The sequence below is a fragment of the Myotis brandtii genome, unplaced genomic scaffold (assembly GCF_000412655.1).
Source record: "Myotis brandtii unplaced genomic scaffold, ASM41265v1 scaffold500, whole genome shotgun sequence".
Taxonomy (NCBI): Eukaryota; Metazoa; Chordata; class Mammalia; order Chiroptera; family Vespertilionidae; genus Myotis; species Myotis brandtii.
In genome coordinates, this window is record NW_005369062.1 from 305,648 (window position 1) to 321,857 (window position 16,210).

At 39.1% G+C, this 16,210-nt stretch overlaps 1 protein-coding gene across 2 annotated transcripts in view; it reads left to right on the forward strand.

The window, feature by feature from the left end:
- Positions 1-10,408: 10,408 nt before the first annotated feature.
- The window catches only part of RNASEH2B (ribonuclease H2, subunit B), a 72,725-nt gene continuing 66,923 nt past the window's right edge, over positions 10,409-16,210 (forward strand). For both annotated transcript variants that reach the window (XM_014548302.1, XM_014548301.1), the window contains exons 1-2: positions 10,409-10,486; positions 14,483-14,590. In XM_014548302.1, the coding sequence (XP_014403788.1) occupies positions 10,441-10,486; positions 14,483-14,590 (154 nt within the window). In that variant the 5' untranslated portion in view covers positions 10,409-10,440. The remainder of the gene's footprint in view (positions 10,487-14,482; positions 14,591-16,210) is intronic.

A 16,210-nucleotide genomic window follows, 5' to 3' on the forward strand; every position in this document is an offset into this window, starting at 1 on the left:
GTGTCTATATATTATTGAAATTTTCAAGTTAGTATTAATCTGAACTAACTTGTAAGTTAAGATGCTAATTGTAATTCCCCAGACAACCATTAAGAAAATAACTCTCCCAAAAATATAGTAAAAGAAACAAGGAAGTTAAAATGGTACACTAGAAATTATCTTTTTAATACAAAAGAACACATTAGTAAAGGGCTAGAGGAACAAAATATATGAATATAGAAAACAAATTGTTAAATGGCAGGTGTAAATCCTACCTTACCAGTAATTACATAAAATGTAAATGCATTAAACATTCCTATTAAATGTAGAAATTGGCAGAATGGTGGGGAAGAGAACATGATCCAACTATATGCTATCAATAAGACAAACACTTTAGATTCAGAGACACAAATAGGTTGCAAATAAACAGGTAGAAAAAGATATACTATGCAAACAGTAATCATGGCTAATATCAGATGAAATAGACTGTAAGACAAAAATTGTTATTGGACATAAAGAGAGATTTTATAACGGTAACAAAGTCAGTTTATTAGGAAGATATAACAGTTATAAACATATTAGAGGCCCGGTGCACAGATTTGTGCACCAGTGGGGTCCCTTAGCCTGGCTTGTGGACGTCCCCCAAGGGGTCCTGGACTGCGAGAGGGCGCAGACCAGGCCAAGGGACCCCACTGATTGGGGCCGGGGAGGGACTGCGGGAGGACTCCAGGGCGTGTCCAGCCCGTGTCGCCCAGTCCCAATGGGCCGGACCCCAGCAGCAAGCTAACCTACTAGTCGGAGCATCTGCCCCCTGGTGGTCAGTGCGCATCATAGCTACTGGTTGAATGGTCAAACGGTTGCTTAGGCTTTTTATATATACTAGTGGCTTGGTGCACGAATTCGTGCGGGGGGCGGGGGTGTTCCTCAGCCCGGCCTGCACCCTCTCCAATCTGGGACACCTTGGGGGATGTCTAACTGCCTAAACCTAAGAGACATCTATAGAACATTTTATTCAACAACAGTAGACTACACATTCTTCTCAAGTGAACATGAAACATTCTCCAGAACAGACCATATTTTAGGCCATGAAACAAACCTCAATAATAGTGAAATAAAAATAGAAGGCAATGATAGAAGGATATTTGGGGAATTCACAGGTAAGTGGAAATTAAATAATACACTCCTAAATAACTAATGGATTAAAGAAGAAGCTACATGAGAAATTAGAAAGTACTTTGAAATGAATGAAAATAAAACATATCAAAAACATAAAGGACACAGGTAAGACAGTGTTTAGAACAACATTTATAGCTGTACATGCCTATAGTAAAAAAAGAAGAAAGATCTCAAATCAATAACCTAATCTTTACCTTAAGAAACTAGAAAAAGAACAAACCAAATCCACAGCAAGTGGAAGGAAGTAAATATTAAAGCAGAAATAAAGTAGAGAACAGTAAAACAACAGAGAAATATCAATAAAACAAAAGTTGACCCTTTTGAAACAAAATTGACAAATCTTTAGACCATGAATAAAAGAGAGAAGACTCAAGAAATATATCATTGGGTTAAGAAATATAGCATTGAAATTTATTTGACCTATTTGTAATGTGACTCCTAGAAAATTTTAAATGACATATGTGGCTCATATTTATGGAATGCATTTTATTTCTGTTAAATAAAAGAGAGAAGACTCAAATTATTAAAATCATGAATGACAGATAACTTTGATGAAGTGAACAAAATCCTAGAAAGGCATAAACTACCAAACTGACTCAATAAAAAATAGACACTCTGAATAGATCTATAACAATTAAAGAGATTACATTAATAAAATAAAATCTTTCCATAGGAAAAAACTCAATCTCAGATAGCTTCACTGGTTAATTCTACTAACCATTGAACAAATTACTACCAATCCTCTACAAACTTTCCTAAAAAATGAAAAAAAGAAAACTCAACTCATTCTATGAGTCCAGTATTACCCTCATCCCTAAAGACATGATTAAAAAAAAAAGAATACTACAGACCAATATCCTTTATGAACATAGATACAAATATCTTCCACAACTAGTAAACCAAATCCAGGAGTGTGGAGAAAGGATTATACACCATGATCAAGTGGGTACCTAAAAGCTAGCAAGTGAGAAGGCAGTTTGATAAGGACAGACATGGCATTTGATAATCATCCAACCATAAGCTGAGCATACAAGATGCTATAGGACTAAGTGCAACTAGAGTGGTAGTTATTATTGGACAAAGTGAATTTGTTGCCACGTTTTTTGATTGTGCAAGGCAAAATCTTTGCCTAATTTTGTTTCATATTTAGGGAAATATACTTGCAGTCTGTACTTTATGTAAAAACCAACTGATTTCCAAATATTGGCACCTAATTCAAATTTTTTAAAATGTGCACATCAAACAAAACCCTTCTGTGGACTGGGTTTGGCTCAGGAATGAAACGAATGTATAATTCCTTTGACTCCTTAACATTAAAGCAAAGAACTTAACCAATGCTAGGCATAGGGAGGCTTCCCATACTTCCTTATCTATATTATATCCTCTGTCATAAGGTCTCATATTCCGTGTATTTTTTCTTCATAGCAGTTGTTACATTGGCAGACTACATTTCCATGGAATATCCATCCAAAAGCTCCCCAAGGGTAACGGATAGTTCTATATTTTCTTTTTTCTTTCTTTTTTTTTTGTAATAATTTTTAATTCATTCTTAAAGTATTACAAAGGGTATTACATATGTGTCCGTGTGATTATTTAATTCAATATCTGTCTCTACCATGGAATATCCATCCAAAAGCTCCCCAAGCGTAACGGATAGTTCTATATTTTCTTTCTTTCTTTCTTTTTTCTTTTTTTGTTTGTGGATGGTTTTTTTCACTTTTTTTTTTTAATAATTTTTAATTCATTCTTGAAGTATTACAAAGGGTATTACATATGTGTCCTTTTTTTTCCCCCCGCCCTTGACAATCCCCTGGCCTCCCCTACCCCCCAGTGTCTTATGTCCATTGGTTATGCTTATATATATTTTCTAATCAGTAATTAATTAATTAAGTGGGCAGGAGAGTAATTTTGAAATGCATTCTATAGTTAAAGAGAGGCAAAAACAATCTGAGTATAGTATCTCACTAGAAAATCTGTGTTCAAAGATTCAGTCCAACGTTCTTTTGTCGGCACAATGTGAGAAAGATGACTTTTCCCCCTACTACATAGACATTTCAGTGTTACCTACACTAACATATCTCTAGGCGTATTTCAGAGAACACTGGCGTTTACAGCAGAACACATTAATGTCAGTATTTATTTGTACTTAGTAATCCTAAAGTTATTAGAATTTGACATTTTAGGCTATCTCTTATCCTCTGGACTTATTGCTCTTCCTGGGAAAAATGGAAACACTGCTTTCCTTGTGTAGTTATTAAAAATATTTTTAGACTTTGGGAATTTATAAATTTTAATTATTTTAAGCTCTGGAGGAATGGGAATGCTGAAGGAGAACTGGCAAGAATCACTAAAATTAAAATTTTTTACCAAAATAAAAAAGGGAAACAAAAATGAATAATTTACCAATTTAAAGTTAAAAGACTTACAGTAGTACCAAAATAAAATAGTGTATTGCTGAAGAAGAGAGAAGTCCCCTTTTCTATGCCTTGAATGATGAGGACGTGATTCTGGAAATGTGAGAAACAGCCAGGGGGAAAAGGAGAGAGAACCAGAACCTGTTTTAGTTTTAGGGGAAAGTTTTTAAAAGAGTTAAACTATATCCTTTACATTTTTATAAGTTGCAGAAATGAAAGTCTTAAAAGATTCTTAAAACTGAATCTGTATGGTTCATTTATATAACACTAGAGGCCCAGCGCACAAAATTAGTGCACTTGGGAAGGGGGGGTCCCTCAGCCCAGCCTGCGCCCTCTCACAGTTCAGGAGCCCTCGGGGGACTGATGGCCGTGGGGAGTGGGCCTAAGCCAGCAGTTGGACATCCTTAGCACTGCTGCAGAGGCGGGAGAGACGCCGCTGTGCTCGCCAGCCATGAGCCTGGCTTCTGGCTGAGAGGCACTCCCCCTGTGGGAGCGCACTGACCGCCAGGGGGCAGCTCCTGCATTGAGCGTCTGCCCCCTGGTGGTCAGTGTGGGTCGTCATAGCAAGTCGTTCTGCCATTTGGTTGATTTGCATATTAGCCTTTTATTATATAGGATTCTCAAGATGACAATTATAGAAATGAAGAACAAATTAGTGGTTGCCAAGGGTTAGAGGTGGGGCAGAGGGTTCTATCAATTTTTACTTTGTACATAGTGAAGCTCTGTAGTTGTGAGCATAAATTTATGATTATTTCTTTAGCCTTCTATCATTATGAAATGACCTTCTTTATCCCTGGAAATAATCTTTGTTATTAACAGCCTTTTCATTTTTCTTTTAATTACTGTTAGCATGATAAGCATACTATATTTTCTTTTAATCTACTGTGTCTTTATATGTAAAGTGTGTTTCTTATGGGCAGAATATACAGGGTGGGGCAAAGTAGGTTTACAGTTTTGAGTGCACAAAAGTTTATTCTTATACTAGAGGCCCGGTACACGAATTCGTGCACTGGTGGGGTTTCTCAGCCCGGCCTGCGCTGTCTCATAGTCTGGGAGCTCTAGGGGGAAGTCCGACTGACAGCTTAGGCCCACTCCCCAGGGGATTGGACCTAAGCTGGCAGTCATACATCCCTCTGGCAGCCCGGGAGCCCTCAGGGGATGTCTGACTAAAGGCTTAGGCCCACGGGAAAGGCTCCTGCCACCGCTGCTGTGCTTGCCAGCCGTGAGCCCAGCTTCTGGCTGAGCGGCGCTCCTCCTGTGGGAACGCACTGACCACCAGGGGGCAGCTCCTGCATTGAGCTTCTGCCCCCTGTTGGTCAGTGTGCGTCATAATGACTGGTCATTCCGCCATTTGGTCGATTTGCATATTAGGCTTTTATTATATAGGACTAGAGGCCCGGTGCACGAAATTCGTGCATGAAGGGGGGGTGTCCCTCAGCCCAGCCTGCACCCTCTCCAATCTGGGACCCCTCAAGAGATGTCCAACTGCCTGTTTAGGCCCGATCCCTGTGGGACATCCCTCTCACAATCTGGGACTTTTGGCTCCTAACCACTTGCCTGCCTGATTCCCCCTAACCACTTCTGCCTGCCAGCCTGATCACACCCTAACTGCTCCCCTGCCAGCCCGATTGCCCCCAGCTGCCCTCCCCTGCCAGCCGATGGTCCCCAACTGCCTTCCCCTGCCGGCCTGGTCACCCCTAACTGCCCTCCCCTGAAGGCCTCGTCGCCCCCAACTACCCTTTCCTGCAGGCCTGGTTGCCCCCAGCTGCACTCCCCTGTAGGCCTGGTCACCCCCAACTGCCCTCCCCTGCTGGCCATCTTGTGGCGGCCATCTTGTGATGACTTGAGGACAGCAATCTTGTGACGACGTGGGGGCAGCCATCTTGTGATGACTTGAGGGCATCGCACAAGGGCGTGAGGGCCACCTAGGCTTTTATTAGTATAGATTATTTTTATTAATTATTATTTTCCATATTAACAACTGTAAACCTACTTTTGCTCCACTCTGTAGTTTTAGCTTACTTTTAAAAAAAATATATTTTATTGATTTTTTTACAGAGAGGAAGGGAGAGGGATAGAGAGTTAGAAACATCGATGAGAGAGAAACATTGATCAGCTGCTTCCTGCACAACCCCTACTAGGGATGTGCCTGCAACCAAGGTACATGCCCTTGACTGGAATCGAACCTGGGACCCTTCAGTCTGCAGGCTGCCGCTCTATCCACTGAGCCAAACCGGTTAGGGCTTAGCTTACTTTTTTATCCAACCTGACAATTATTGCCTTTTAATTGGGTGTACAGACAATTTACATTGAATAGGCTTATTGACATGGTTAGGTTTGAGTCTCATTTTGCTGGTTGTTTTCTATTTTTCTCATTGGTTCCTTGTACTTCTGTAACCCTCTTTCTACCTTTTTTTGGATTGCATATTTTTTATGATTCTATTTCATCTCTTTTGTTGTCTTATTAGTGACAGCATTTTTTGTTTTAGAATTTTAGTGGCTGCTACAGGGTTTATTGTATGCATATTTAAATCACATCTACCTTCAAGTGATATTACACAACTTCACATATTGAATAAGAAACTTAAAATGGCATGCTTTCATTTCTCCCTTCCTGATCTTTATGCTATTGTTGTCATACATTTTATTTATACTTATTATAAACCCTGCACTAGGTTATTATTATTTTTGTTGGAGATTTAAATAATAATAAAATTCTATTTATTTACCCCTGCAGTCACCATTACCAGTGTTCCTTTGTTTAGATTCATATTTTCATCGGGTGCCATATTTCTTCTTACAAAAGGTCTTCCCTTAACATTCTTTGTAGTGTGGGTCTGTTGGTGATTATTTCTTTCAGTTCTTATATGTCTGAAAAAGTCTATCACCTTCATTTTTCAAGGGTATTTTCTCTGGGTTCATCATGTTTTCTTTTAGTACTTTGAAGATGTTTTTCTTTTGTCTTCTGGCTTGCATTGTTTCCAATAAGAAATTTACTGTCATTGTTAGCCTTATGCTTCAGTACATAAAGTCATTTTTTCCTCTCTGCTTTTAAGATTTCCTCTTTATTACTACTTTTGAACTATTGATTCTTTGGTTTATTAAACTTCTTGGATGTGTGGGCTTACTTATAGCTTTCATTACGTTTGAAAATATTCAACCATACTTTCTTCAAATATTTTTTCTGTCTCCATCCCTGTCTTTTAGAAACTCCAATATATATATATACATTGTTAGAATGCTTGAAGTGTCCCACAGTTCACTGATACTCTTTTTTTTTACTTTATAAATGTTTTCATTTTAGATAGTTTCTATTGCTATGTCTTCAAGTTCATTAATCTTCTGCCATTAATCCTATCTCAACTTGCTTCTTTTGACTATGTCTCTACTTAACTTTTTGTATTTAATGTTATCTTTTCATTCTAACATCTGTGTTTAATATCAATATCCATTTCTCAGTCATTGATTTCTCTATTTTTCCCATTTTAGGCCATATTTTGCTGCTTCTTTGAATACCTAGTAATATTTGATTAGATGCCAGACATTGTGAATTTTACTTTTTTGGCTGATGAATATTTTTGTATTCCTATACATAATCTTGAGCTTTGTTCTGGGACACAGTGAAGGTCCTTTGAAACAGTTTGATTCTTTAGGTCTTGCTTTTATAATCAGTTCAGTGGAACCAGAGCAGCTTTTAGTCTACAGTTATTTGTTCCATATTACTGAGGCAAGACCCTTTTGAAGACTTTACCCAATGCTCTCTGAATTATGAGGTTTTCCAGTCTGTCTGGGAATAGGCCCAATTCAAGGCCCTGAGTGAATGTGAGGTACTACTCCATCTAATCAGTTCAGCTGTTTTTTCTCCCAGCCCTCAAGTGGTTATATGCAATGCACTGATCAGCACCCTTTGCAGACCTCTGGGGTTTTCTTTCTTTGTAGCTCTTTCCTTTCCTGTAGATGACCTGTGAACTCTAACCGTTGTATCTCCAGAACTCTCAGCTTCCTCTGTTCAGCTCAGGGAGTCCACCAGGCTTCACCTGGGTTCTCCTATTCTGCTCCATGGCCTGGAAATTCTCTCAAGACAGTAAGCTTGGACAATCACAGGGCTCGCCTTATTTGTTTCCCATCCCTCAGAGACCACCATCCTGCATGGCTCAATGTCCATCTTCTTGAAAGTAGTTGTTTTGTATATTTTGTCTTTATTTTGGTGTTGTTGCATCAGGTGGGAGGAGGGTTCCTATTATTTCACTTGATTGTAAGTAGGAATCTCTAAATTTGGGTGTTGTTTTTTTTAAGAAATATATTTAATGTCACTATTATTTTCAGAAAAAATGTTCTATTTTAACTATTGGGTAAGCCAATTTCTAAACATGCTTGCTCTATATGAGTTTATGAAGATCTGAACAGGGTGAAGGGAATGGGCCATAGAATAAAAGTGACTATAAGTTCCCTTCCTTACCCAAAGCTTTCTGATTTGCTCTTTGGTAGGTAGTTCTGTTCCCGTAATCGTCAGAGGTCTCTGGTTTCTTTTGGAGAGAGATTCTTTAAATTAGTTCTATGAATATGCCCTTCAAAATGTGTAGAGGCTGTTAAAAATAAAGTTGTCATGGTCTTTATGTTTTAAACTAGAGGCCCAGTGCATGAAATTTGTGCAGGGGGTGTCCCTCAGCCCAGCCTGCACCCTCTCCAATCTGGGACCCCTTGGGGATGTCCGACTGCCGGTTTAGGCCCGATCCCACAAGGGTTTAGGCCTAAACCAGCAATCGGACATCCCTCTCACAATCTGGGTCTGCTGGCTCCCAACCGCTCGCCTGCCTGCCTGCCTGATTGCCCCTGACCGCTTCTGCCTGCCAGCCTGATCACCCCCTAACCACTCTCCTGCCTGCCTGATCAACGCCTAACTGCTCCCCTGCCAGCCGTATTGATGCCTAACTGCTCCCCTGCTGGCCCGGACACCCCCAACTGCCCTCCCCTGCTGCCCCGGATGCCCCCAACTGCCCTCCCCTGCCGGCCCAGATGCCCTCAACTGCCCTCCCCTGCTGCCCCGGATGCCCCCAGCTGCCTTACCCTGCCAGCCCAGTCGCCCCCAACTGCCCTCCCCTGCTGGCCTGGTTGCCCCTAACTGCCCTCCCCTGCTGACCTGATTCCCCACAACTGTCCTCCCCTGCTGGCCATCTTGTGGATGTGGGTACTGCCATCTTTGAGGGCATGGCAGTCAATTAGCATATTCCCTCCTTATTGTCTGTGGACGCTGCCATCTTTGAGGGTGGTGTAGTCAACTAGCATATTCCCTCCTTATTGGCTGTAGGCGCTGCCATCTTTGAGGGCAGGGCAGTCAACTAGCATATTCCCTCCTTATTGGCTATGGGCGCTGCCATCTTTGCAATGGCGTGAGGGTCAATTAGCATATTCCCTCTTTATTAGATAGGACTATATGATTAAAACTTTGACAGTGAAACATTATAGAGGAAACATAATGAGGGGACTTGCCTCCCAAGATATTAAAATGTATTTTAAAGCTATGATAATTAAAATGTTGAAGTACTACTGTTAATATAGAAACAAATTAATGGATCAAAATAGAATATACATTGACAGACTTATAAATGTGTTTTAAACATTTAGCATAAAGGAATTATTTTAATGGTGGGTCATTCAGTAGATGGTGTTGGTATAATTGGATAACTCATTGAAAAAAAAATTAGATTTGGATCTCCTTCCCATATCTTACCAGTATACCCAGATATGTTCCAGATCTGTTAAAGAAAGAAAATATAATCTTGAGATCAAGAAGGCCTTTCTAAGTATGACATAAACAGAATTCCTATTCTTACTGTATAAAGACTCCTCATAAAGTAGTAGAAGAAAGATGAATACCCCCAATAGAAAAGTGGGCAGAGGACAAGGTTAGGTAATCACAATTAGGGGCAAAAAATATAAATGTTCAAGAAATATTTATTTTTAAAATGTTTTATTTCATAATGATAATTAAAATAATAATTATCATAACTATATTATGTGTTTCTGTTTGAATATGTTAAGAGCTTTCAGCAGATTAGTTTAATCCATTCAAAGGCAAGTATATATGTTATCATTTTATTAATGTGACAATTGAGACAGGACATGAAGAACCTTGCCCAAAGCAACAAAGTTAGCAAGTGGTTGAGTCAAGGTTATAACTCAGGCCATCTGACTTAGAGTCCTGTTCTTCATCACTTCTCAAAGAAATAAATTAAAATGACCTAAAACCCCACTGCACTTCTCAGAGAAATTGTTAATTTGCTCAAGATCACACAGCTCCTAAACAATAGAATCCTTTCTATTCAAGATGGAATATGCTAATTGACCCTCATGCCATCGAAAAGATGGCGGCGCCCACAGCCAATAAGGAGGGAATATGCTAATTGATTGCCATGCCCTCAAAGATGGCGGCGCCACTGCCTCCAGAGTCCCCCAGTCCCCTCAGTCCCTGAGCCACCCAGGGCCGGCCTGAGGTGCAGACAAGCCTCAGATGGTGGCTGCCTAGCCACCCAGGCCCACCCGAGGCTCAGGTAACCAGGGCCGGCCAAGGCTTGCACTGCTGGCAGTGACAGCAGCAGAAGTGTGATGGGGCGTCGCCTTCTCCTGATCGCCGGGTCACCTCCCGCCCCTGAGGGCTCCCGACTGTGAGAGGGGGCAGCCCCCCCCCCACTCCAGTGCATGAATTTTCATGTACTGGGCCTCTAGTTGAGTTATAAATAATGGAAAGAAAAATGATGTAAATAGAAGAAACAAAATCAGGGTGAAGTAAATTAGAAGAACAAAAAGCAAATATCTTATTTAACAAGCTCACCATTTCTTTTCAGAATATTTAAAAGATGCTTCCAAGAAGATGAAAAGTGGGCTTATGTTTGTAAAACTGGTTAACCCATGTTCAGGTAAGCTCCCTTTCCCTCCCCTGCAATAATAGTAACTTGAATGTTTTTCTTTTTAACATTGTATGTATTTACTTGCCTTTGTATTTTGTTCTAACTCAGCGGTTCTCAACCTGTGGGTCACGACCCCTTTGGCGGTCGAACGATCCTTTCACAGGGGTCGCCTAAGACCATCCTGCATATCAGATATTTACAATACGATTCATAACAGTAGCAACATTACAGTTATGAAGTAGCAACGAAAATAATTTTATGGTTGGGTCACAACATGAGGAACTGTATTTAAAGGGCCAGAGGTTGAGAACCACTGTCTAACTGAATAGCTTTTTAATGTAAAATGGCATTACCTCGTAACCAAAGTAAGCTATTGACATTACTAGTCTTCTCCAGATGATTCACTGGACCTAAACATTTTTTATTTATCCTTATAATTTTAATCCATAGACCTGTTTATCAGAAATGATGGCAAAACATAGTAGCATATTTGATTTCTCTCTGAGCTTTTCTTAGAATAGTTAGGCTCCTATACAGTAAAATATATAGGGGTTAGAAAAAGGCTTTTACCTGAAATGCCAAGATTATAGTGGTTTCATTTTTAGCTGTACTTTCTTTATTTTGTTCTGACCAGAAAATAGTACTTTTTTTTTTCCTGTCAAGGGTTGATTTTTTTGTAGCAAAACAATTATATATTATAGAGATACAGATTTTATCAGAAGTAATTTTATTTTAACTTTATATTCAGTGTATTTTCTGTTTTATCTTCTAATCTTTAGGCAAAAATATTAAACTATATAATAGATGTGTAGTAAAATTTACCATATTTTTATCTCTATATGGAATTGTTTTTCCATTAACGTATTTTATAAGATTTACGTTAAAAGGTTATTGTTAATTTTATGTTTGAGTAGATGCCTGATACTTAGTAAATTAGAGGATTCTCCTAGTGACTATAATACTGAATATAAAAGTAAAAGAAAGGGGAAACCAGTGGGTAGTACTTTGCTGTTCTTATTAATGTTGGAAAAATATAAGATAGAAGCAACAAGAGAGGAAAAAATTTCTGGCTTCCTCCAGTTTTCTTTTCTTCTCAAAATGAAATTGAATATAACTTTTCCTCTCTCTTATGCATAAGTTGAGGTGAGAAACAATTTTTTCAAGAGAAGTTTTAGGTAGTAGCAAAAGTTCTAAAGCATTTAACAAAAGTAAAGATTCAAAAATTCCAGGCTTCTTGTAAAATTTCTTTGTTATCTAAATGTCCATAGACAACAGAAGTTTGAACCTATGTTTGTATTTGTTGCATTGACTAGGGAAAAAATAAAGGCTATGACTTGTTGAGCATTTATTTTGTGCTAAGTACTGTACTGTTTTAAGAGCTTTGCATGTATTACCTTTTTAATCCTTATAAGAAAACCCTGTGAGGTAGGCTCACTGTTGCTCCCATTTAACCGATATGGAAACAGCAGTGCAGAAAGGTTTATATAACTTCACCAAGGGCACAGGCCCAGCATGTGATAGAGATAGATTCAAAGTCCTTGATTTCTTTGTGTTTAGAAAAAAAATTTCATGCATTAAAGGGCCTCTGCCTTTCTCACACAGAGCTGGCCTTCAGGGTCGGCAGGCTCAGTCCCTCTCTTGGTCCCTGTGTGTGGTAAGGCACACGCTGCCCTGGAGTCTGGGACCAGTGTGTCAGCTCAGTTCATCTGCTGAACCATTAGATTTGGGTAGTTTGAGAATGGGTTTTCCTTCCTGGTCCGATGCAGGATTCAGTAAGAGGCTGTTTAACAGTTTAAGATAAATAGTTTGCCTTTTATTATTTACTAGAGGCCCAATGCATGAAATTCTTGCACTCGGGGGGAGGTCCCTCAGCCTGGCCTGTGCCCTGTCACAGTCCGAGAGCCCTCAGGGGGAGCGGGCCTAAGCCAGCAATCGGACATTCTTAGCGCTGTTGCGCTCGCCAGCTGTGAGCCGGCTTCTGTCTGAGTGGCACTTTACCTGTGGGAGCGCACTGACCACCAGGGGGCAGCTCCTGTGTTGAGCGTCTGCCCTCTGGTGGTAAGTGCATGTCATAGTGACCGGTCGTTCTGCCATTTGGTTGATTTGCATATTAGCCTTTTATTATATAGGATTGGTTTAAGTTCAGCGAGGATTATAAGGCTGGAAAACAAGCATTTGTATATAATAGTGTAAGCTTTCCTTGGAGTCAGTTTGTATAGAATATATGTCTATGTATGTTTATGTTTATATTAGGAACATTCCTCAAAACAATTGGGTAGTCTTTTGATTTTTTTTCTGTGCATGACAGGGGGCGGCACCCCAATTCCCCAATCAGCCCTGCTCTGAGCCCGACCAGGGGCTGCACCTAGGGATTGGGCCTGCCTTCTGCCACCTGGGAGCAGGCCTAAGCCAGCAGGTCATTATCTCCCGTGGGGTCCCAGACTGTGAGAGGGCACAGGCCGGGCTGAGGACCCCCCCTCCCCCCAGAGTGCTCAAATTTTTGTGCACCGGGCCTCTAGTATTTTATAAATGACACTACTATAAACGTTTCTGTACAGATTTTGTGGGAGAAGATTGTTCTTTTTTTATATACTACATTAAAACATTTTTTTATTTTTCAATTATAGTTGATGTATAATATTAGTTTTGGGTGTACAACCTCATGATTAAATATTTATATAATCTATGAAGTGATCACCCCAAAGAATCTATTACCCATCTGATACCATGTAAGTTATTACAATAATATTAACTATATTCCTGTGCTGTCCTTTACATCCCATTACTATTATGTAACTACCAATTTGAACTTCAAAATCCCTTCACCTTTTCTAATTGGCAGCTTTCAAAATGTCCTCTGTATTTATGAATCTGTTGTCTGTTCTGCTTGTTTGTTTATGTTGTTTTTTAGGTTCACATATAAGTGAAATCATCTGATATTTGTCTTTCTCTATATGATTTATTTCACTTCACATAATATCCTCCAATTTCATCCATGCTGTTGCAGATGGCAAGATTTCATTCTTTTTTTATGGCCAAATCATATTCTTTATGAGTTCATCTATTGATGGACACTTAGATTGCTTCCATATCTTGACTATTAGAAATAATGCTATAACGAACATATGAATATATTTATCTTTTCAATTTAGTGTTTTGGGTTTCTTCGGATAAATACCCCAAAGTTGCTGGGTCCTTCTTTGTCTCTTGTTATAGCCTTTGTTTTTAAAGTCTATTTGGTTTGGTATAAGTGTTACTACCCCAGCTTTTTGTTTTCTTTTGTTTCCATTTTCATGAAATATCTCTTTCCATCCTTTTACTTTCAGTCTGTGTGTGTCTTTCAATATGAAGTGTGTTTCTTGTAGACTGCATATGTAAGGATCTTATTTTGTTATCTATCTTGCCACTGTATGTCCTTTGATTGGAGCATTTAATCTATTTATATTTAAAGTAATTTTGTCTGCCGCAGAAAAAACTTGCCTTTTATTATTTACTAGAGGCCCAATGCATGAAATTCTTGCACTCGGGGGGAGGTCCCTCAGCCTGGCCTGTGCCCTGTCACAGTCCGAGAGCCCTCAGGGGAAGCGGGCCTAAGCCAGCAATCGGACATTCTTAGTGCTGTTGCGCTCGCCAGCTGTGAGCCGGCTTCTGGCTGAGTGGCACTTTACCTGTGGGAGCGCACTGACCACCAGGGGGCAGCTCCTGTGTTGAGCGTCTGCCCTCTGGTGGTAAGTGCATGTCATAGTGACCGGTCGTTCTGCCATTTGGTTGATTTGCATATTAGCCTTTTATTATATAGGATTGGTTTAAGTTCAGCGAGGATTATAAGGCTGGAAAACAAGCATTTGTACATAATAGTGTAAGCTTTCCTTGGAGTCAGTTTGTATAGAATATATGTCTATGTATGTTTATGTTTATATTAGGAACATTCCTCAAAACAATTGGGTAGTCTTTTGATTTTTTTTTGTGTGAAAACGTGCAAATAAAAAACATTTGTCTTAACAGGGGAAGGAGCCCTTTACTTATTCAATATGTGTCTACAACAGCTGTTTGAAATAAAAGTTTTCAAGGAAAAACACCATTCTTGGTTTATAAATCAATCAGTTCAATCAGGTAAGTGACTAGTGTATATATTTCCCTTAACTAAACAATATACTTCAGCTTTTTTATCCTTCACAGGCAAACAAGACTGTCCTCCTGTTTTAGAGTCTGGTCAATGGTTGTTTTCTTCCTTGGCACCAGAGCAGGGTTTAATCGAGGAGAAAGGAAAGATAATTTGAGCAAGTTATATTAATACCTATGTATCTTAAATGATAGGTAGTTTTTACCCAACGAATTTAAAACACTAACATCTTTTCAGAAGGTAGGTGACCTTTGTACCATGGAGTGCACATTGTCTTGACCAGAAACTCTTTGCTCTTCTCTTAGCCACATTTGTGGCTTTTCAAGTTTTTAACATCTTATTTCCTTGAAAATGGATACTGATATAGCTTCTAAAATAGAATAGAATCTAACAAAGTTTTTTTAATGCTTTATTATATAAATTACTACTGCCACCCCTCCCCCCAAACACACACACACCCAACAAAGTTATATATTTTTTTAATGTTCCTTTAATTTGGAGTAGTATTGACTCAGAGGGAAAAAGGATACCACATGTTTTTTTGATGGTTCTGAGAGGGAGGATGTGGAGTGGTGTGGGGAGTCATGGGGTAGTTGAGGCACTCTGCATTCCCTGCCTGTTCTCTCATCGTTCCAGAGAGTGCTGCTTTCTGTTGACTGTGTATGTGGCTACGTCTTGCTAAGGTAGAAAGGTCACTTTGCCTTTCTTCTAAGACATTCCAAAAAAGGGTTTCATGCTGCTGATAAATTTCAAATACCTATGTGTATGAGAAGAATTAAAGTGGTTTTTAGTTGCCAAAATGCAATGGTAGTCTGTGTATAGTCTGGTAGTTGGAATATAGGTATTCCCTTCTGTTGTTGCTTCTGTGCTATTCATTTGGTAGTATATGAGAGTTCTAATTTCTAATGTAATACGTATATTTGCAGTTGGTTCTAGCTAGATAGACACAGTAATATCCAGGTAAAACTGGAAAATATTGCTCATCTCCCCTAGACTGAGTTGTTAACCTGTTTGTTTGTTTGTTTAGTAGTTTTAGGTTCACAGCAAAAGCACCTGCTTTTTTCATTATTGTCTTCTTTATAAATTTAACCTTAAAGAGCTGTTTTTAAGAATAGTCACCAGGATATTGTTTTAGATCTAGAAACCTACTCATAAAATGAACTTAGAGAACCCGATGGGTTGTTTTTATAAACTTTTACTTTAAAAATATAGTCAACTAATATCATAATATGAAATTACTTCTTTAATTTTTTCTTACTATGAAATGGATTCATATATATAATTGAGGGTTAGAATTTCTTGTCTGTATAGTTAGATTGCTCTGTTAGAGAATAAAAGTAAGTACCTGTATTTCCTAAAACCAAAATAATAAGTAAGGAGATAATGAATTGTTTATTGTTCCATTTGATGAAATTCCTCTTCTGATTCATGTCTGTGGAAGAGGAAGTTGGGGAATCTTGGAGAGGAGTGTGATAGAGGAAAGACAAGCAAGGAGTAATTATGCTAGTTTGTGTGATTTGCCTTTTTCTTTCAGCTTGGAGAGCACCATTAATCTTACTGGAGTTTCCATTTTCTGGTGTGCAATCTTGTTAGATTCCTGCCCTCTTACC